Source organism: Lynx canadensis, chromosome D2 (genome assembly GCF_007474595.2).
Source record: "Lynx canadensis isolate LIC74 chromosome D2, mLynCan4.pri.v2, whole genome shotgun sequence".
NCBI lineage: Eukaryota > Metazoa > Chordata > Mammalia > Carnivora > Felidae > Lynx > Lynx canadensis.
The window spans coordinates 18,210,923-18,233,410 of record NC_044313.2 but is presented as its reverse complement, the minus strand read 5'-3'; the positions used below and the strand labels follow the sequence as shown (position 1 = coordinate 18,233,410).

General features: G+C 44.2%; 2 protein-coding genes across 2 annotated transcripts in view; one reads left to right on the top strand and one right to left on the bottom strand.

The window, feature by feature from the left end:
- Window positions 1-474: 474 nt before the first annotated feature.
- TECTB (tectorin beta) lies at window positions 475-17,760 on the top strand. The gene is given in 11 exon segments (XM_030335230.1): window positions 475-559; window positions 1,261-1,451; window positions 2,646-2,788; window positions 2,894-2,966; window positions 8,339-8,371; window positions 8,373-8,443; window positions 8,563-8,646; window positions 13,014-13,176; window positions 14,677-14,749; window positions 15,941-15,973; window positions 17,120-17,760. Coding segments are annotated over 11 exon segments (999 nt in total). The 3' UTR covers window positions 17,170-17,760.
- A 4,173-nt stretch (window positions 17,761-21,933) lies between these two features.
- Window positions 21,934-22,488, bottom strand: part of LOC115526880 (guanylate cyclase 2G-like) — a 42,772-nt gene continuing 42,217 nt past the window's right edge. The window contains 1 exon segment of the mRNA XM_030334212.1: window positions 21,934-22,038. Within this exon segment, the coding sequence (XP_030190072.1) occupies window positions 21,934-22,038 (105 nt within the window).

Here is a 22,488-nt window from a genome sequence, read left to right as displayed (position 1 = left end):
GCTTCCTATCGGATTATTGTGCAAGGTTCCCTTTTATTTCCCTCCACAGTGGATAATGAGTGTTCATTGTGATTTATCTGGAGCCGGTTTCTTTTACACCCTCAGCTGATATAAAGTCGAGCTAGGACTGAAGCCGGAGATTTGGGGAGCATCTGGGAGACAGCCTCTACAGTCCAGAGAGAATGAAACAGTCAGAAACATAAGCAACCGCATGTGTCATTGACGTCCCCGGTGGTATGAGCCCCACTTTCTGCCTCTCAGCACAGACAAGGAACCATTAAGAAAGAGGGACAGAATTATTGATCTCTCTTGGAAATTTCCCCCAACGGTGCGTGCTGCTTGATTTTCACCCTTGATTTTAACTTCTCGCTCATGTTTCTGACCTAGAGTGATCGAGGCTCGGGCTCTGGCAGGACTGTGAACATTTGGCCAGCTTGGTTTGGCCGCCTGGCAGAGAGTGTGTTCTGAGAAGCAATGGTGATGAGGGCCTTTGTCCTGTTGGCTGTCTTTGCAGAAGCCTCTGCAAGATCTTGCACTCCAATAAAGCAGGTATGCCCCGGTGCCCGTCCATCTTTCTGGAAAGTTTCCTGAAGCTTTTCTTTGCAAAGTTCAGAGCTCTGTGTTTATCTTGTTATCAAAATTCAATATCATGGTCAAGTAGAAGCTGTTAAGCACTCCAGTGCCAATGAGATTTTTCCCATAGGAAGTGAAAATGTATTGGATAAACATAGACTTTTTTAAAATTAGAGAATCCTAGATGGATGGATAGATGGATGAATGGATAGATGGATGGATGAGTAGATAGGTAGATAGATAGATAGATAGATAGATAGGTAGATAGATGGATAGATATAAAATCACCACTGTTTTTCTGCTTTCTATTTGACTATTGAACTTCTGTGCTATAAAATAGTGTTTCATGATGTTATGCATGAAATGGACATTTTAAAAAATTTTAAGTTACATGCTCACTTTCATGGCCATGGAAATTTGTATATATTTCTAAATTTATATATATTTCTAATCCATTCAGTCTGGTTTCACAGATATATTCTTTAAAATAGATCAAAGCTTAAAAGGGGACTAATTTTGAGTCCCGAGGTTTTGGGAAAGCGTTCATCACAGCTCATGAAGGATAATGAGGAAAATGTTTCTAACCAACTCTTTTGCATGTTCAGGTGTGGCTAGAACCTGCTGTTCTTTATGTAGATTGATATGATCACCGTATCTGATTTCAAACCATGTGTATCCTCTTTCTAGATGTCATTCTTGTGTTTTGTTATCCCAAAACCATCATCACCAAAATCCCCGAGTGTCCTTACGGCTGGGAAGTGCATCAGCTGGCGCTTGGCGGGCTGTGTTACAATGGGGTCCATGAAGGAGGTTACTATCAATTTGTGATCCCAGATTTGTCGCCTAAAAACAAGTCCTATTGTGGGACCCAGTCCGAGGTAAGTCCAGGCCACACAATGAACCGTTGCTAAGAAAACTAGGCCCCCAAAATAAGATAAAGTTTATTCTCCTAATTTGTTGTCTGAGCAATGTAGGCAACCTTCTGTGAGTAGAACAGTGTACATTTCCTATGTCCACCCTGCTTTGAGTTCTGAGCATGTGCTCACGAGGCGCCATCCTCCCCGGCCGGATGGTGAGGCATCCTCTGCCTGAGACTTTGAAGTGGTGATGAAAGAGACTAATAGAAGCGCATTTTAAAGAAGTAACCAAAGTGTAACATAGTTCATAGTTGGGTCTCATGAAGCACCCGGAGCAGGTAATCAGAGTTAAAAGGAACCACAGACCCCCTCTTGCCAAATATCCTTAGATGATAGAGGAGACATTGGAAACCTCCCAATAAAGTCACTAGTTGAGGGCCACAGAACCAGTTGGGGTGTAGTCACGAAGGGAGACTGCGCCACTGCTGACCCCTAGCATTCCTACTGCCTTGACTGCACAAGATTGTACATAAATAAGGTCTCAGCAAATGAGAGCAAAGAGCACCCAGGGCCACTTCCTCTTCCTAAAGGCCCCGCAAGGGTTCAGGAATTCAGAGAGTCATGGGCATGATTAACAGAAACATCATGTCTTTGAGTATCCTGAAAGAATGAGCTAGAAATCATCTGTGTGGTCTTAGGCAGGTCACCTCTCACATGGATGTTCGAGATCTATCCCAGCTTCAATATTCTGTGATCTTGGAGTTCAACAAGTCAGAGGAAAAAGTCGCAGAAATAGTACTTATTATTGGCAGAAGGAAAAAGCAACGCACGAGATAATAACGTTCTAGAAGTGGGAGATGAGTGAAGGCATTCATGCAAGATTACTTGGATGGGGGAAATGGATAAAAAGGTGATGCTGGGAAACAGATTCTTTGGCCAGTTCTTCTTGGTCAGAAGCCCAATGGCTATATGGGTTTCTTGTAAGTGTACAACATTCAACCCAGATTATTTTAAACAATTTTAGCTGAACGTATTCAAGAACTCTTTACAAACATTATCAGTCAACCCACATCCAAAAGAGTAGGCACGGACGTCAATGACTGGCAGACACTGATGTCTTCCTATTGGTCTGACCATCTTCTATCACTTTTTCCAGAACCCTCATTCTCATCATGGGGTCCAGGGCCACCCTAACTGCCTTCTTCCTTTCTCCAGTACAAGCCCCCCATCTATCACTTCTACAGCCACATCGTTTCCAATGACAGCACAGTAATCGTAAAGAACCAGCCCGTGAACTACTCCTTCTCCTGCACCTACCACTCCACCTACTTGGTGAACCAGGCTGCCTTTGACCAGAGGTAAGTCACTCTGAGAGTGGAGGGCTGGCTGCCTTGTGTGTGTTCTGCAGTCCCTGTCAATCAGGCATGTTTCAGTCCTTATGCAAAATTCTCTCCCCTTTTCAGAGTGGCCACTGTTCACGTGAAGAACGGGAGCATGGGCACATTTGAAAGCCAATTGTCTCTCAACTTCTACACTGTAAGTGGTCTCCAGGTTCTCATTAGTGCCCTGTGGCCTTTCCAGGAGATGACAGGATAATTCCTCCAAGTTTGCTTTTCCTTAAGCTCTATGCAGAACCCCATTCTTGAATTGAAATGAAGAGACAAGCTTTGGTCTAGTTCTAAATCTCTTCAAAGACTAGATGCCACAGAAAGGTAGATTCATAGCCTGGATAGAGGAGCTGAGAGAGGTGCTATAGAGCTATAAAGTTACCCTTCCCAGATTTTGAGAAAACTGAGGCAAGAGAAATCCCGTGAGTGGCCAAAGGTCAATAGGCAGTAAGTCAGCCAACATCTAACCCTTAGGCAAGATTAGTTTCCACCGCAATCCACTCCAGAGATTTATATTAGTATCCAGCTCTTGTTAAAGCTTTTGGCACAGAGTAGTGACCTTCCTACCCGGGACAGGGATAAGGAGAGAGGATGGGGTTGCCCTCTGCTGCCTAGTTCTTTGGTATCCAAAGCCCTTCGGATAGTGGGCTTCCTCTTGGTCTAATTTGGGCACACTGCCTATGTTGACATTGAAGTTCAAGGCATAATTTGGTCTCTCAAAATAAAACTAAATATGCAGTGGCCATTAGCCCAGCTGCCCTCCTGTTTAGAAGGGGTGTTTTGTTTTTTAAACCTGTAGCTTCCAATGAGGAAGCATACTTATAGTGACACTCCAGCTGGCTGGAGGAAGATGCAGGCAGAAATAGAAACTTTTACATACAACATTAGAACTGAGAGATATCTTTAGAAGCCATCACGCCCAATCTATTCATTTCACAAAAGAAATGACTCTATTACCTGGAACTCCACTGACCTTGAACTCTTTGAACTTGTTTTACCGCCTGCCTGGAAGCCACCAATCCAGCTGAACTCAGAAGGTGAGAGATCCTCTAGGAGGGATCCTAGAGTCACTTGGCCCATTTTACAGATAGAGATCTGAAGCCCAGAAGGAAGAAATGATGTGCCCACAATCCCGCAGGTACTTCAGAGCAGTGCCCAGTCTAGCATATGGATCTCTCTTAGCACTGCTTTCTGAGGCTTACTTCCTATGAAGGGGATAGAACTTAAGTTTCATGACCTCTCTCTTGCACTGGCTTCCTTTAAGGCCCCGGGCCTCATTTCATATGCAAAATTTTGATTCCTTTTATTAGAAAGGACTCTCTAAATTATATAAGCTTTGAGGTCCCAAAGAACCTAGATCTGCCCCTGACCACAAACCACTAGTGGTTAAGTCCCAAAAAAAGAAATCCCATTAGCTCCTGTACCTATAATCAGGAGAGTTAATGCAGTGTGGACTGGCAGGGGCATGAAAAGGTAGCAACAACATTGAGTAACTGATGAAGGTTGTCCAGAGAGAAAAACAGGCTTACTCATCAACAACAGTCTCAGGGGGTATCATGGTGACAGTCTGTCTTTCCTACTGAGTCCCTGTCCTGATGTGCATGATTATTACTTTAACCAGATAAAATTATGGATATGATCCTATAAAGATTTTATGAAATTAGCAATAGAAAGGCACTAGGATTATCAAAAATCATCTCTCACCATCAACCATGTTAGGCTGTTTCAGACATAAAAATCCAATTTTAGAACTGGAAGGAACCTATTCTTTTTTAAGAAAAAAAAAATTAAATGTCATATCCTCTTCATCACCCAGACCATACTCTGGGCTGGATAGACAGACATAACAGGACATTTCCTTGAGCTGTTCTAAAAGTGAAGCTAAGGCATCTCCTGGGGCCCATTAAGACCTTTATAGGACAAACGGACTTCAGCAAAGAGGGAGTCAGATGTTGCAACAGAAACTTTTGTACTGATTAGTATTCCTACCATAGTCTGGGTTTCCTATGCCTGACCCATGCGGCTGGTATTTTTCTTCTCCTCCCTTCTTCCGCTTTGAGAGCATTCTTGTGTGTTTCTGAAGCAACAGCTGCTCCCTGCATACATTTCCATCAAATTACCAGAGACTGAGCTGTGCCCTAGATTGCACAAAGGATCAATGCACCGCCAATTGCTTAGGATTCCAAGGGCTCTAAATGCTGGGCTCCAAAACCACCAGTTCTACTCAACATGCTTCTCTCTTCTCTCTACCCCCTCCCACTCACTCCTGCCAACAGGCCATAGTTGGTGTTCTCAATGAGAAGTTATTTTGGCCCCCAATTCAAAATAAAGGAAGGTAGTCAGCTTGCAGAAGTAGACTACCACTGTGCTTAAGAAAATAGTCTGTCATTGACCCACTGGTTTAAAGTCTAGTTCTACCATTTATTATTTGTGTGACCTTGGGTAAGTTAGTGAACCTCTTTAGGCCTTCATCTATGCCTTTGCTAAATAAAACTAATAATAGCACTTACCCCATATGTCTATTATGAGGATTAAATAAAATTATTCTTATGAAGCACTTACCATAGTACCTGACACAAGGTAGGTGCCTGTGAAAGTAGCCAATTAGGGCTACTTTCATGATTGGGGCCTGGGACCCCATTTAAAAAAATTTTTTTTTCAACGTTTATTTATTTTTGGGACAGAGAGAGACAGAGCATGAACGGGGGAGGGGCAGAGAGAGAGGGAGACACAGAATCGGAAACAGGCTCCAGGCTCTGAGCCATCAGCCCAGAGCCCGACGCGGGGCTCGAACCCACGGACCGTGAGATCGTGACCTGGCTGAAGTCGGACGCTACCGACTGCGCCACCCAGGCGCCCCTGGGACCCCATTTAAAGTGGAAACTCTGAGAGCTCCTAGCACCGGCAGTCACCATTAGAGTGTTGCTGCCTTTATGCCGTCAATGTCAGTATGGGGCTAGGTTGACTTATTTGATCGAAATAGTATTGACCTTTCTTCCTAGTTAGACAGAGACCAGTAAAAAGGCATGGGATGGAACAAGTGCAAGCCATAGAGGTCAAATTCATAGACTTCCCAAAGTCAGAACAATCTAAGAGATGATCAACCTTGACTTTGCACCCAAAGTCCAAAGCCCTTCTGCAAGATTGCTAAGGGGTGGGCTCCCACCTCTTTCAGGGACAGGGGCAAGTTGACCCTTCCCATTTAGATCAGCATTTTAGATATGACATCCTGAAACTATAGCCATTGCTTGTGGTTCTGTCTTCTGAAATAATCTCAGTCGTGATGTTGCCGACGGCCCTTCAACTCTCTTAGACTTGCCTACCCCAATATCTCTCCACCATTGGTGCTCTACCATCCTCTTCCTCCTTCTTCTCTAAGAACGATCCACTTGGCCAGTGCCCTTATTAAAAAGTGGAGCCCGGAATTGAAATCTTATATTCTAGACCTTTTCCGACCTATGCAGGGCACAGCAGGTCAGAGGTGACCTTCTCAGTTCTGAAAGATTCTAGGAACATGTTCTGGGATATTAGCTTTGCACAGTTTCTTTCATTTCTATCTCACACTGAGCTTGTAAGCAACAGCAACTCTCAGATCTTGCCCACGAGACTGCCATTAAGCCAGATGTACCCATCCTAACCGTGTCAATAGCCAGTTGTGACTCAATCTTTCTGCCAAGTGAAAGGACTGGAGGGCATGATTTTTCAAGGTGTTCTTCCATCCTGTTCAGCGAATGGGTAATTTATGTGGTGTTCTGTGCTTCCAGGAATGCCCAGAACATACAGTCTGAGTATTATAGGATGAAGCTATCTGGAATAGGTCCCTAACTCATGTTCTAAAGAAAGTAGGAGGAGATCACAGTGATAATTGCCTCAGCTGTAGGGTGAGAAGTGGAGAAACTGACCATTAAAAGTGCTTTGTTTCAGAAATGGAATTAATGGTGCAGATTCTTTTCTCCACTTTGTAACAGAAACACACTAGCTCCTCTGCAAGTAGAGGCATATTCCAATACCCTGATACCCTGTGGGATGATCGCTGGGAGATGGGGTGGGAGAAGCACCAGTGGCTACATTGGGGACTTCACTGTGGTCCCCAGGTTAGGTCCAACATTTGTAAGCAGTCTCTTGAAACATGACAGACCCCAGAAACTAACAATAAATGGGAACGGCCATTGTCAATCTGCCACTTTACCTACATATTATGCTGGTAAATCACTTATGATTAAGAATGTTATTGTTTAATTATTGCAACCATCTGAGTGGTGCAGGGGGTTGACTGAAAGAAAAGAACTGATTTCTAGGTGACTGAGTCAGGGAGCCCTAGCTGGACCTGAAATCAGTTAAAAATGAAGGACCCCTGGAAGATGAATCTAAGACCTCTCAGCAAATGCCTGAATTTGACCCTTAGGGGTTAGAGTCCATTTTAACTATATCCTTGCTGCCACTATTTACCTCCAAGTCCTTGAAAGTCAATCTTTTAACTAGTATCCTGGCTTAGGCTTTATACTTCTATTACATAAAATCACCATCATAAAAATATTTCTGCAAGGCTGATGAAGGCACAGGACGTTCCCATTTTGCAGATGGGGAAACTGAGGCCCAAAAGCCTGATTTGCCTGTAAGGTAGTAGTGGGCACTAGAATTATCCCAGGATCCTTGTGCTTCTGTCAGAAGGCTTTTGTCTCTGGAGGCTAAACTCAGAGAGTAGTTAAAGGTTGCTACTAAAGTTGAATGAAACCAGGGCAATGAATGGAGAAGTCAGTCTCCTTTGGGTAAGTCATTTGGACACCCTACTATTTTTCTTAACTCACCCAGAACTTCCTGAGGAAGTGATAACCACACACACACACATATAGTTTTTCTATATAAGGTATTATATTCTATTCTAGCATATTATGTAATTTACTTACCTGCTGTCTATTGTCTGCATCCCTTGCTAGAAAGTCAGGTGGTTAGAGACAGAGATCTTTGCTTTGTTCTCAGATACATCTCTATGAAAGACTATCCCAATATGGAGAGCAGCGCTGACACTTAGTAGGTAATCAGTAGGTTGTTGTTATCGCCACTGTTGTTAACTGTACTGGAATCAGATCATATGCTTTCTGACCCACGCTAGAATCTGCTCGGTAGATAGTCAAGGTGAGCGAGAGCAAAGTGGGGTTGCATGTGTTTCATCCCTATTCGCGTGGGTGATTAAGTAAAGCTCAGTGCTTCAGCATTCTTGGATTCTACCTTTTTTCCATCAGCCAATCTTGTTCCTCATCGGCATAGATGAGACATACAGTATGTGTGTCTCATTGTGACCAGCAAAGCCAGAGATGTGATAGCCTCATCCTTTCTAAGATGGTACCAGCATCCTAGGAGGTACACCTTCTCTAGTCCTGGAGGGTCTCCCTGTGGTCTCATGTGCCTGTGCCTTTTGGGGAACTCCCACCCCCACTCCGCCCCAATTCATCTGTTCCTGTCATGCTCAATTGCTCAGTCTGAGAGGTTCTAATGCCCCGTGTCAATTTCCTTCTAAAGAATGCCAAGTTCTCCACTAAGAAGGAAGCCCCTTTTTGTCCTGGAGACATCTGAAATCGGTTCAGATCTGTTTGCGGGAGTAGAAGCCAAGGGGTTGAGCATTAGGTAAGTATATTTCCTCCATGTTTATATTTTTAAATACAAAGAAAAGAAAAAAGATCAGCCAAGATGTTCTAGGCATACAACTCTCTGGTTCAGAGGGATACCTTTTTTTTCATTTCCAGGTTTAAAGTGGTTTTGAATAGCTGCTGGGCCACACCATCGGCTGATTTCATGTATCCTTTGCAATGGCAGCTGATCAATAAGGGGTGAGTACCACTCCCTTGAGAACAGTGCCGAGAAGGGCACCAGGTAGACCAAGGCTACTTTGGCTTGGAATAGCTGGGGAGGAAAAGGGAGAGCTTCTTAGGGTCACATTAGTGACACCTTGTGTTTCTGCACTGAGTATTGATGCTAGCAAACTTTTATATAGTGCTTTCTGGGTACCAGGTACTGTTCTGAGAGCTTTATTATGTATTAACTCATTTGTCTTGCAAGAGGTAGTGGTTATTACCTACCATTCCCATTGTTCTGGTGAGAAAACTGATGGGGCGCCTGGGTGGCGCAGTCGGTTAAGCGTCCGACTTCAGCCAGGTCACGATCTCACGGTCCGTGGGTTCGAGCCCCGCGTCGGGCTCTGGGCTGATGGCTCAGAGCCTGGAGCCTGTTTCCGATTCTGTGTCCCCCTCTCTCTCTGCCCTCCCCCGTTCATGCTCTGTCTCTCTCTGTCCCAAAAATAAATAAAAAAAAAAAACGTTGGAAAAAAAAAAAAGAAAGAAAACTGAGTCACAGGAGGTGTTAAGTAATATAAGTTATATAACATAGTGTGTGTGGTGTGTGGTGTGTGTGTGTGTGTGTGTGTGTTTATTGCAAAGTGGGTTCAAATCCAATTAGTCTGACACCAGAACCCTGGTGAGGACTCAATTAGATATCCATGTAAAAAATTTAGCATGTAATACCTAGTCAGTATCCAATCAATTTAAATAATATTGTCGATTTTTATTATTAATTCAGTAGATAATGAAGAGTTCTTAACATTTTTGAGTAGAGGACAAAAGTATGGGAATTGTACAATAGAAAGATGATTCTGGAAGTCATCCACAGGATGGTTTAGAAGCAGGACATGGGAGGTAGAAAGACCATATTAGAGGCCGTGGCCCAAACTGAGGCATAGCCAAGTGAATAGAAGGTCATCCAAAGGAGGGAGAAGTGATCAAAATTTAGCAACCATTGGATATGGGGTGGAGAGAAGGATGGGGCAAAAAGCCTGAGAAATATGGGACATCAAACCTCTGGGTTGTGAATGTGAGGAATGTTGCTGTTTGTTGCTAGGGAAGAAGATTTCTGGCTAAGGGTGTTTGATTCTCCTTGACTTCAGGGATGTCATGTTGAGCTTGAGATGGTAATTGTCTAGAAACACTTAAATTGTAGCTTTGAAAAACAGAGGACAGATTGAGCTAGACTAGAGATGTGGGCAACAGCCACACAAAGAACAGTAAATACAGAAGAGACCGTTCCCCAAACCCAAGCAGGCAGGCACGTCCATGTTGTTGCTGGAACCCATCTGAGCTAAGTCCATATTGGGGCTCCGGACAAAAATAATTAGACAACAAGGGTGGAGCCACCTTACCTTGGGCCTTTATTCATTTTTACTCACCTAAAATTATACAGCACTTACAACAGACCAACATGTTCTAGATAGGTGCTCTATAAATATTAATTTAGTTAAATTTCATCAGTGGCGCCCGGGTGGCTCAGTCAGTGAAGCGACTCTTGATCTCAGCTCAGGTCATGGTATCACAGTTCTGAGATCCAGCCCTGTGTCGGGCTCTGCATTGGGCGTGGAGCCTGCTTGAAATTCTCTTTCTCCCTCTCTTTTTTCCCTCCCCCAACTCTCTCTCTTTCTCCCTCTCTCTAAAAGTATATAATTAATCTCATCAGCACCCCCCCCATATAGTAGGGGGAGTATAATATAGTAGGTAGTATATAGTAGGTAGTATAATAAGCACTATATTACAGATGAGAAGTATCAGCGATAGAGAAGGCTTCAGAAACTTGCCTAAGTCCAGAGTCACTAAGGGAACGGATGATCTGGGTTTCAAACTCACGCAGCATTATTTCCTGAGCAGTGTAGGTAGGACAGGCCAGCAGAATCACATCTACACAACCCAGAAATCTTTCTGCAGAGATGGGAGCTTAATTTGGATGTCACACCTGTCACTGAATGATTCATTTAGGTTCTGTGGACAATGGTGTAATCAAATGATTTCAGGGAGATTGTGAAATAAATTCTTGGCCTACAGGGACCTGAAATTATGATCAGGCACTGAAACCTCTCTCAGGAAATGGCCACACGGGGGTAAAGGTTTCTGGCGTACCATGGAAACATCTCCCTGCAGATCATTCTGGTACTGCGACTCCCAGCTAACGATGGGTAAAATAGCAGGAAAAAGGGAAGGCTTGTGCCCTTGTGGAAGTCTATACCGGCAGTGCTCAGACTGTGTGTGCACGGGAATTACACACCCTGGGTGCCTGTTACACATGCAGGCACATAGTTAACCTACCCCGTCAGAGGGTTCCTGGCAAACCCTGGGAACCTGCATGTAAGCAGAGTCCACTGAAGAAGCCCTAATCTAGTTCCATATTCGCTTGGCTGAAATGGCCCCTTGAGGTTGGAGATACTGGCACAAAAAAACAGTGCCAAGGGGAGGAATGAGAAAGTCCACTCCCATAATCTCCCAGATGCTTTAGGTTTCCACTGGGCCCTTTTCGAGGAAAACCCAGTTTTCAAGAGTGCCCGGAGAGATTAGAAGAGATATATTATTGGGAATTTTGATCCTATGTGGGGAAGGGGGCTCCTGTGGTGATGTTGTCACAGCTTCCCTTGGGCGTCCTGTCTTCCCAAGATGTCTGTCACAGAGGGGCAGGTGCCACAGCCAATGCCAAGAGGCGGCAGAGCCAAGACATCTAAGCCTGCCCAGGACTTGCCTCCTCCCCACCCCCAACAAAGCTCTGCTTACATTGTTTTCCACTGGCATGGTGTCACTCCAGCTGCAAAGAGCTATTTTAAGGACTCACGTCTTGAGTTCGTACAAGGATCTCAGGTTTATTGAACAAATGATCCTTCAAGGTCTTGTTTCACAACTCGGAAAATGCCTCCAGCTCTGTCATGACTCAGAGGTCACCACAAACACGGCCCGGCTTCTGACCCCTGGTCCAGATATGAGGCACACTGTCACTTCTCATCTCAATCACTAACTCACGGAGTTGACATTCCTTCAGTCCTACCTCTAATTTGCCCCCTGATGTCTGGTTTGGATGGAATGGATGGAGGAGGGCATATCTCGAAGGCTCTGAGGTAGCTGGGTGGATCTCTGGTATATGTACACTGAGTTGGATTGACAATGGAGTCAGAGAGATGTTCTGGGAGAGGCATTAACTTTGGGGTCCACTGTGGTGTTTATCCACTGGTCTTAAGCTTTTGGGCCCATAGACCATTTTCCACAGAGGACAGACTCTGGTGTTCCTTGTCACCTAAAGACAACAATTCCCAAAGCTCATGCGGGCCTCACTGTACATTCCCAAGAATGTGTCTGTTCCCAACACATTGTTGAACATCCGGCACTTAAATGGGGAAGCAGCATGTGTTCGGTAAGTGAAAAAGCATTTTGCTTAAACCAAGTACAGTCTCAATACCATTGACATTTTGGGCTGGATCATTCTTTGTTGGGCGGGGTGCTGTCCTGTGCATTGTACAGTGATGTGCAGCGTCCCTGGCCTCTACTTACTACCTGTGTACCCACCGTCTCCCTATCATGACAACCACAATGTTAAATGTCTTCAGAGCGCAAAATGGCCCCCAAGTGAGAGTCATTGACTTTTGGGCAATTTGAAAAATGCCCATCTGTGTCATTATTCTTTCTTCTATTGCAATGATTATCTTTGGGACTTTGGAATTTCCCAAATATTACATTTTCATGCAGAGAATTTGGAAAATATATAAAGATATAAGAAGAAAGCAAAACCTGTCCATAATTCTACCACTCCATTATAGCCAGTGTTAATATTTAGATGGTATCCTTCCAGTCATTTTTTTCCTATGCCAATATCAGAAACATGACCAAATTCTTACAAAGGTAACGATATAATGCAGAATTTAAATAATATAACATAAATTCAAATTCCCAGTGGCAAACCCTCACAATGTACACAGAGAAGTATGTTGGGTAGACTGGCTTAGGTGGCTATGGTAGTACTTTGGGAATACTTTTCTCAGCACCAGTGTCTTTATCTTGTACATATACTGGGAGTCTGTACATGTCCCAGTCCTTCAGTCAACTTCATCTCTCAAGGATTTCCCTTCTTGGGGACAGAGGTATGGTGACTTACCAGGTATGCAGCTTCTCACTCCTCTCCACCCTATGGAATGAGGACCAGCACACCCATCCCATAGCTCCTCAACTTGACCTCATATTATGAGGGTAAGGAAGGTGCTGCCAGTCAAAGAGCTTTGTGAGGATAACGTACTGTATAGAAGCTCAAGGGAGTGTTGCTGTTGTCTGTGAATTTACCTCAGAAGACTTTGCTGGAGTTCATGAGGTAAATTTTTTCTCTCCCCCTGTCCCATCTGCTCCAGCTGCCCCACAGATGAAACAGTCCTTGTACATGAGAATGGGAAAGATCACAGAGCCACCTTCCAATTCAACGCTTTCCGGTTCCAGAACATCCCCAAACTCTCCAAGGTTTGGTTACACTGTGAGACATTCATCTGTGACAGTGAGAAGCTCTCCTGCCCAGTGGTGAGCCACCTCTCTCCAGAAAGAGATGTGACCAGAGGTGGGGGTGGGGCGGAATTTGAGAAGTTGTATTTTTAGCTGGGAATCATAACCAGACCAATGTACGCATGTGCTGAGGGCATTCTGGAAGAAAGGGCACTGGGTATGGGGGCAGACGTTCCGGCTCTGTCTGCCTTGCCACCAACAAGCTACATGGTCTAGCACATGTCAATCTCTGGAGCCTGGTTTTCTCATCTTTAAAGACAGTGGTGATAAGTCATGGTGGCCCTTCCCTCTTCAGAGAGCTGTGTTAGGGAAAATGAGTACAACGACAGACATGGAAATACCTTGAGACGGTTAAAAGCACAAGGAAAATTCAAAACCTAGGCGGTAGCAGTAGGCACTGGATGGAAGTCAAAAGGTGGGTATTTTTAGCTCTTGCCTGGCCAGCCTAACGGTCCATCTCTGGGACTTGAACTAGAGAGATACCGCGGAAATTCCCGACACGCATCACAGCTGAACTGACCTTGGGAGAGGAAGGGCCTGGTGGTGGCGCCCTGCTTCACAGCCACGTTCAGTGCAGCCCATGCCGGGGTCAGCTTTCCCCTCTGCATCACCCACCAAGGAGCTGCTGCAGAATCCATCAACACGCATAGCAAGTTCAGCTGGGAGACACTCTACCGCTGCCGCCAGGTGTGAACTGGTCCTTAGATCAGTTGTCCACAGTGTGGTCCGAGGCAGCCTCGGCGTCACCTGGGAGCTTGTTAGGGAGGCAAATCCTCACGTCCCTCAGACCGCCTGATTCAGAAACACTGGGTGGGCCTAGAAACCTGTGCTTTAACAGACCATTCTGAGGCATGCTCAGGTTTGAGAACCACTGTCTTAGACCTAAAAGTGCTAAATCACCGAGTGTTGCCTGCTCTGGTCTATTTGGATAAGAGACCCCAGTCAGGAGGAACACAGAGTTTCTAAAGAGGACACCTGCTCATGTAGCCTGTAGTAACCAACCAAAATAAGATTGTAATCTCTATTTCTACTGATTTGCTTGGCTGGAAAATGGTCAGGTAGGAATACAAATAAAAGGGAGGGAGCAGAGAGATGCTTTACAGTTAAGGAAAGGGTAATTATTGCTACTATATTTAAAAAGAGAAGAAAATGAATCAGAACACATTTGCAAGTGTCCAATGACAGTAACCGCGGGTAAAAGCCTTGCTTACCAAAACAAACTGCCAATTCCTCCCACACCCAACAACCTCTCCCAGAGGGATTTCTTCCAGCCTGAAGAGTTAATAAAGAAAAGCTTTGCCCTCTTCTCAAGTTAGAGAAGGGACTCTATGGCTCTGGGTTGTAAGTAAATATATTAGCGGACAAATAAGGTAACTAACACCTGTTGGCTGGGGAATTTTGACTATCAGGTTTGTGACTTCTGTTTTTAATCTCTTGTCTTTCTCTCTTTTCTCTCCTGTGTTCATTTCTCGGCCCCCTTCTCCACACCCCTCCCCTCTGCTGCTCCTGGGTCTCCAGACTTGTGACAAACGGAAGCGACTCCTTCGGGACCAGACAGGGGGCGTCCTCGTAGTGGAGCTCTCCCTCCGTAGTAAGCTTCTCTGTTTTCCGAATGGTTGAGTTCACTCTGGGCTGCGTCCACAGGCACAGCCGGTTTGAGCATTTTCACTGAATTGCCAAACCAGTTGTGCCTGTAGACACTACCTGCACCTGCAACTCAAGGCTTCCCAGCTGGGGGGCCGGGAAGCTGTAGCTCATGCCAAACCAAGAAGTTGAGGCTTGTGAACGACCCAGAAACGCTCTATCTGCAGCCTAAATTCCAATGCCCGCAAGGAATCAGGAAATTCTGAGCTTCCGGGCAGAGCATGTGGTCGACAATGATAATACACGATGAAATGTACCGGGGACATCTAGCTCAAGTCGACAAAACTTCATAGAGCAGTCAGTGCTGACCCTGGGCAGGGCTGGGCGCCGGGGTTTCAGAATTAAAGGAGACCCACATGGCCCTTGTCTTCAAGGACTTACATCTAGCAAGGAGAGAGTTGCTAAATGCCAAGGGAAAGGCAGATGACTGTCAATGGGGCTGGATGAGGCAGGGTGCCATGGGAGTTCACAGCAAGGGGATTCACCCCCATCCAGGGCTGGGGGAAGACCTCCGTCAGTAATCCTTCAGGACAACCTGAAGAGTGGTATGACGTGAATGGTGAGCAGGGCCTGTGGGAAGGCTGGGGCCTCTAGTAGCTGCATACCTTGGAGGACAGTTGCTAAACTACGGCCGGGGACCCAATCCAGGCTGCTGCCTGATGTTTTAGGGCCTACGAGGCATGGCCTTCTTATAGGGTTGGAAACAAATCAAAAGAATGACGTTTCGTGTCATGTATACATGACAAAAAAATCAAATTTCAGTTTTCTATCAAGTTTTATGGGAACACAGCCACGTGGGTTCATATCGGTATTGTCTCCAGGTGCTTTCATGCTCTAACGGCAGCATCAGGTGGTTGCAATAGGGTTCATACGGCGCATAGCTGGAATATTTACTCTCTGGTCCCTTCCAGAAAGTTCATCAACTCCTGCCTGAGAAAGCCAAGGAGAAAATGATTTTCTTCTTCTTTCAAAGAAGCTTTTATGAAACCCACTATAAACTTTGTCCTAAAGGCAATGGGAGTCTGCTGGTTTAATCAGGGGGAGATGTGGTCAGGTTTGTACTTAAGAAGCATCGCTCTGAGGCTCCTTCTATGACCTTTCCTTAAACCTTCAGTATCTCTCTCTTTACTCATTACAGGCAGGGGATTCCCCAGTCTCTATAGCTTCTCAGGTAAGGAAAAGAGGCACTTCTGGGAAACGTCATGGGTAATGCCTTTACAACGTAGACGTGTGTTTTAAAAGAGGCTCACCTTTGGCCCCAACAAAACCTTCAGGACTTGAAACTTGCTGTTTAAAACACACCTGAATGGGACAGAGGGGGATGGAGGTAGATGTCTCTCCAGCCGGCCCCAGAGCTCTGCAGGCAGGGTGGGGCTGGGGCTAAACCGGACGAGGCAGAATTGGACCCCGCTTCTCAGCACAACATCACCAGGGGCTTTGCTTGGGTTCCTGCATTTAGAGAAGGTGGTTTTCAATGATCTGTTTTTTGCACAAATATTTCTGAGTCCCTGCTATGACTCTGCCCCTCATTAACTGAATGACCGTGGGCAATGAAGTCACCCTTCCCCTCCCCATTTTCCTCTTTGAAGTTGGGCTAACAATTGCTCCTATCATACATAGCTGCTGTGTGGATTAAATGTTACAGCTACGGGCACCAAACAGTGCCCAGCATACGGCAAACATCCAGTAAAGATCAGCCGTGATTACTCCTCCAGGCAGTGGTGCTCCTGCAGAGAGAGATGGGCAAAGCCCCTGCCCTTCCCACTAGTGGGAAGCGTCGGGGTGGGGGTAGAGGAGTGATTTAGATAGCAGCCAGGGAAGCATCTCAGAAGAAGAAACGTTTCAGCTAAGATCCAAGATCTCACCCGAATGATGAGAAGGAGAACAACTATGTGAGGAGATGGGGTAAGACGGTTCTATTATTAACAAACTCACAGATGTAGACTTTGCTCTCACGATTACCGGAAATCATGTAAACCAACTTTTTGAGACTCTAATTCCAGATCCTCATTTTTGAGGAAGTTCTACAGTGAAGCCCTATGGTGAAATGTGCTGTCACTGTGTTGTTATCCATGTTCAGAGTCCCATCTGTCAGAGGTCCGTTACCCAGGTCAATCTGCCGGGCTCCTTGCACTGACAAAACCAAGCTCCGGAAACCCCAAAAGATAAACAAAACTGATTTTGTATAAAATGTGCAGCGGTCTATGTAAACCTACTTAATGCCCCCGAGTTGCCTCTTCTGTTGAGTTAACTCTTTGTTGCCACTGTCCTTGCTCCATGTAAACTGTTTGTGTCTGCTTTCCTATCTGGTTCCCAGACGTCCTCTATCACCTCATCGTGATGCTGGGGATTTGTGCCGTGTTGTAGGGGATCGCCAGGCAGGCAGTGGCATCTCCTCCACCCAACATCATCTCCTGTGTCGATGACAAACTCCCATTTATTGTGCTGCCAACAAGAACAAACAGAAGAACATACCGTTGAGGAGCGGAGAATAGCGCTTTGCCAATTACGTGTTCCAATGATTTTTGCGCCTTTCGGTGATTGTCTTTGGTGCCCTACTTCCTCTTTGTGACTTCCTGTGGCTCTGAGATCCTACAGTCCCTCTCCGGCAGCTGGCCGAGAAGTCTCCTTTCCCCAGGCTCAAGTCAGGGCTGCAGTGGACTCCTTTGAAAGCCATTCTAATTTTAAAACACTAGCACACCCAACCAAGTGCAGCTGAACATTTTGACGAGAATGTAGGGCATAACCACCAAGTCAGTGCTAAGTACAGAATGCACAGGAATAGCCAATTTTGCCAAGAGGGGGCCTTTGTCCCTGATGTTGTGCAATGCTTATTTAAGAACCAGGGCTGAGCCACCAGGCAGGGGGTTCCAATCTTTCAAATGATGATATGTGGGAATCAGAGTGGAATATAATAATTTTGCTTAAACCTGAGTATTATAAAAGAAAATAATTCCTGAGAGGCCCCCAGTGCTAACCTAATTCGTTTTTATTATAGTGTTTCTTCAATATGTATAAACATTATAGAGGTATTAACTGACTCTTTTTATATTTGGTTGATTTCTAAAATCAAAGAAATTACAGATGAAAAAGGAATAAAGCTACAAAAAGAATAAAACTCACATCAACATAAATTAACCTCCTACTGTGGCACTGCCTAAATGAAACCTGCTGCTGGCAACATGACTCTGGAGTGACATCGGTGACAAGGTCTCTGGAGTTCCCAATCCTACCGTATACCTTGTGATGCTTGATGCTCTCACTATTTGTTTTCTACTTGATTTAAGAAATCATCAGTACCAAATGGACTGACTTCATTTAGCCTTTACTTTAACAGTGAAGCAGGTATCTGTCTTTGTCTCATTAACTTCTGATCATTAGAATGGAACACACACACACACACACACACAAAAGTCAGAAACACACATGCAAAAACAGCCCGTGGAATCATGTGGTGCTGCACCCTGATAATACTGCCACCCCAGTGATCCAGAAGACGTTGATTTTAATGATGCACATGGTCAACACGATAAGAAAAGTAAATGAACCAATCCTCATAGAGAACTGGCAAATCCTTAGAAGCTAGAATGTGCTAGAAAAAGCCAGAGCTCTACTTTTTCTTCCTTCATCTTGTACAGACTTAATTAGTGGCCTTATAATTTGAAAACACATCAGTTTGTATCTCCATGTTTAATGTATTTGAGAAGTTTTGAGATCTGTAGTTTGTTGGGGCTTTTACAACTGTGTTAAGAAACTGAGAAATTCAGCTAGTTCCCAAATTTCTGATCACAGGGAGTATGTGTTTATTTAGCAACAGACTAGATTCAAGTGACTCAAGGAAGCTTGAACTGGTCTCAAAGCTGGAGTTCCAACTAGTTTGGGATCTCTTCTTCTTGTAAACTCAGAATTTTTATAGTCAGCAAGGACAAAAGACATATTTTTTTGGTTCTACTCAAAAACTCTTAAATAGCATAGAGACATTATCATATATCTTTGGCCGTCAGAGTAAAACAATGCTGTATTAGTTTTGCTTTATTTTATCATATTGTTTAATGATCTTGTATCTCCACCTGGTGCTATGGAATAAATAAAATGCCTTAAAATAATTAAACTATGGCTACAGCTTACAGTGTTAATATGTCATATTGATAGCCAACTCCTCGACCCTCCCAGAGGTTCCTACAACTAGAACTTATTAGATTCACATACATACCACTGACTTTCCATCATTCTACCCTATATTTACTTTCCAAAACTTCCAGCATTCAGTTTCTGATGCAAGGAGGCAAAGCCATCTGTATGCTCTCCACGTCTCTAATGCCCTAACGTCAATCACCAACAACCAAAAATGTTTCAATCTCAGGTTAACTAAAGTCCTTCATGTCTTCTAACTTCTCTATCAAGGAATTAAGAGAAAACACTCAATCTGTTATAAATTCTTGTGAGTGTCAAACATAAGATATATTTATAGAACAAATAAAGAGTATATTTTCCCTTAGGTATCCTTGGTTGACATAGAAAAAACATTGGATGTAGATTTTAGGAAATTAATCTTATCAAATTCCTGCTTATGATCCTTAAAGACTCTCCTTCTCTCTCAAAGCTTGAGTAATATAAAGAAAAAATAGACAGACATGCATATATACATATACACATATATACTGAATATACACACATGAATCTTTACCTATTGATCAACCAAAAGAGACAGATTTAGACAGACATTCATGTGTGTATACATGTACATGTGTGTGCACATGTGAATGTATGTGGATGCACATGTGTAGATATATGTATTATGTGTTTGTATGAGCGTAGATGCCAAATGTTTATAATGTTCCATGAAAAGACAGAAGTAGCAAAGTCTTTATTGTATAAACATTACTTGGGTCAGCACGTGGGCTAGAGCTGGAAGGGAACAAACACACACACTACATACAAATATAAAGCTGGGATAATATTAGACAATCCTTATGTCCCACCCTACCCCTACATCTGTGTATCATTTTCTTTTTTTTTTTTTTTTTTTATTTTTTTTTTTTTTAACGTTTATTTATTTTTGGGACAGAGAGAGACAGAGCATGAACGGGGGAGGGGCAGAGAGAGAGGGAGACACAGAATCGGAAACAGGCTCCAGGCTCCGAGCCATCAGCCCAGAGCCTGACGCGGGGCTCGAACTCACGGACCGCGAGATCGTGACCTGGCTGAAGTCGGACGCTTAACCGACTGCGCCACCCAGGCGCCCCATCATTTTCTAATGCTTTTTAAATGCAACAACATTGGACTTCTTAGTTCCCTATACTTTGGTATATACCTGTATTAGTCCTTAATATAACAGTACTAAAACTTGTGTCACCTCTCTTCAACTAAACTGAGAGCTAAAGATCAAGGAAAGTGTCATATCCTCATCTCCCCTCCACCCCCTCACCCCACTCCAGCCACCATATGGTACCTGGCAAAAAGTAAGTGCTATAAAAATGCTCTTTGAATAAATGAAATGTCATATTGATGGATAGATGGATAGATGGATGGATGGATGGGGAATGGGCTATTTCTCTGAAAGACCTCATAGCAGAGGTTGTTCTATTCCCTTCCATGGTAGAACAAAGCGTTTGGAATCCAGAAGCCCTGCTCCCAAATAAGGGAAGAAGTCCTGAAGGATGAGAAGACAAATATTGGTCCATTGTCGCTATGCTGAGGTAGCAAGGGAAGCTCTCCTGTCACTTTCAGATAAATGCCTTCTTTTGACTAATACTTTTAATCTTGGATGAAAGGCCTAGAGAGAGGAGCAGATCTCACCACAATAAAAAATGGGATCATGTTAGAGAGAATGGAATCTGTGAAAGTCCTAGAGCTCAGTCGCCTCTCTCTGGGCAGAAGCAAAGTCCTGCCAATGGAAGCACAGAGTAGTTCCATGAAGATGGGACTGTTTGTAAAGCATTTCCCTTGGCCCCTATTTAGTGTCTCTCTTCCTAAAAAAGGCAAGAATTCCACCAAACTTTTTGTAAAATGTGTTATTAACGGCTCTAAACTCACCAAAAAGTAGCTTATTTTCCTATACAGAGGTCAAAAATATCCCTACAAAGGCAGCTTACAGGTCACGTACAAAAGAAAACATTCCCAGTCTCATTGATTCTCACTTTTCCAGTCATGAGAAATTCACCAGGAAAAGGTCTCAAACACAATATATCATCTGAAGCACTCTCCCATATTTAAGAGCAGCCACAAGGAAGAAAAACTGGATGTGAGGAGTTGCAAGGGATAAAAAAAAAAAAGAACTGTAAGTTCATTAGTGGTTCAGTAAGTCTACTACAAGAAACCACTTGACAGGCATGATGAAATCCTGTTCTTTATGTAAAGGGGAAAATGTGTATTGCAGAATGGATGGGTTCATCTTCGTCTATCAGAGATTGAAAAAAAAATAGCAATTCATAAGTGAATGAAAAATTCCACTTAAAATTCAAGCCTTGATTGGAAGAAAAGCCTATCTTTACTCCTTCGCTTTGGATAGGAAAGAAATTAAGCAATAAATTGAGAATGGGACATTTCCATTTGAAAGCTGCTGTGCTCACAGAAAATCAGAGCTCAGGACCAGGCTTTCCAGGGACTGACCGCCAAGATCTGGCGTACCTGGAATGGCCTGATCCTGTTGGATTTCAGTGGTTGTTTGCACCTTAGCTAGAGCTTTATCCCCCCCAAAACATTCCTGAGATGCCTTCTGATAACCAAGGGTTAGAGATCAACCCCTTGCATAGGAAGGCAGCACAGGGTGGGGCCAACAGCCCCAGGTTTTGTTCTAGCTTTCCTCTCTCTCCGAATGAAATTGGGTTCACTGCAAATTCACAAGCTAATAGGCCAGAAATATCTGGCAGCCAGGACAAGTTCACTGGCAGGTCTGGGAGCAACAGCCCAGCCCTGGTCGCCCAGAAAATGAGTTCACTATATCCAGCTCTTCGAACTCCTCATTTGGTCTAGGTCACAGAACTCTAGGGCAGGAAGGGGAGGCCAGCTAGATGGCTCCCCCTACCGGCTCCCCCAGATCTACACCTCCTGAATGGGATATTCAATGCATCTCACAGAATGGTCCTCAGACTTTCATGGGACCCCATAAACATCTTTAAAGAAAATAGCTCAGAAGATCTCTGGGACTTTAGCTTCCTCTTCCATAAATCGAGGGAGTGGAATAGTAAAGCCTTCCTTGCCTTTCAACCAGAAAGTTGTTTGTTCTCCTTTTCCCTGTGGGAGGCAGAAGAGAGTGCTGGTGAGTCACTCAGGTGGAAAGGCTGCCTGTGAAGTGTGGGCTCTGGGCAGACAACTTGGTGTCCCTTGCTTATTTACTGAAAATGTTGTTCTTAGCCAAAACTGCATGTAGACAGGAGCTGCCTCAGTGAAGGAAAGGCCTCTTTATAGATGAAACCTTGATTTCCTTGGGCTTTGCCGATAAGCCTAAAGGGATAGTCAGCAATGCTCTAGGAGGTGAGGGCCAGTCAAGGCTGAATTTCCCTGAAAATCTTTTAAAAACAATAATAAAATTAAAAAAATAAAAAATAAAAAAATAATAAAATAACAATAAAATCTATTGAGCTCTGATGATCAGCAGAGCACCAGGTGAAGCATATCATATACGTGTCCACATTTAACCCCCGCCTCTCCCCTTTGAGGACAACTTTGTCACCATTTGCATTT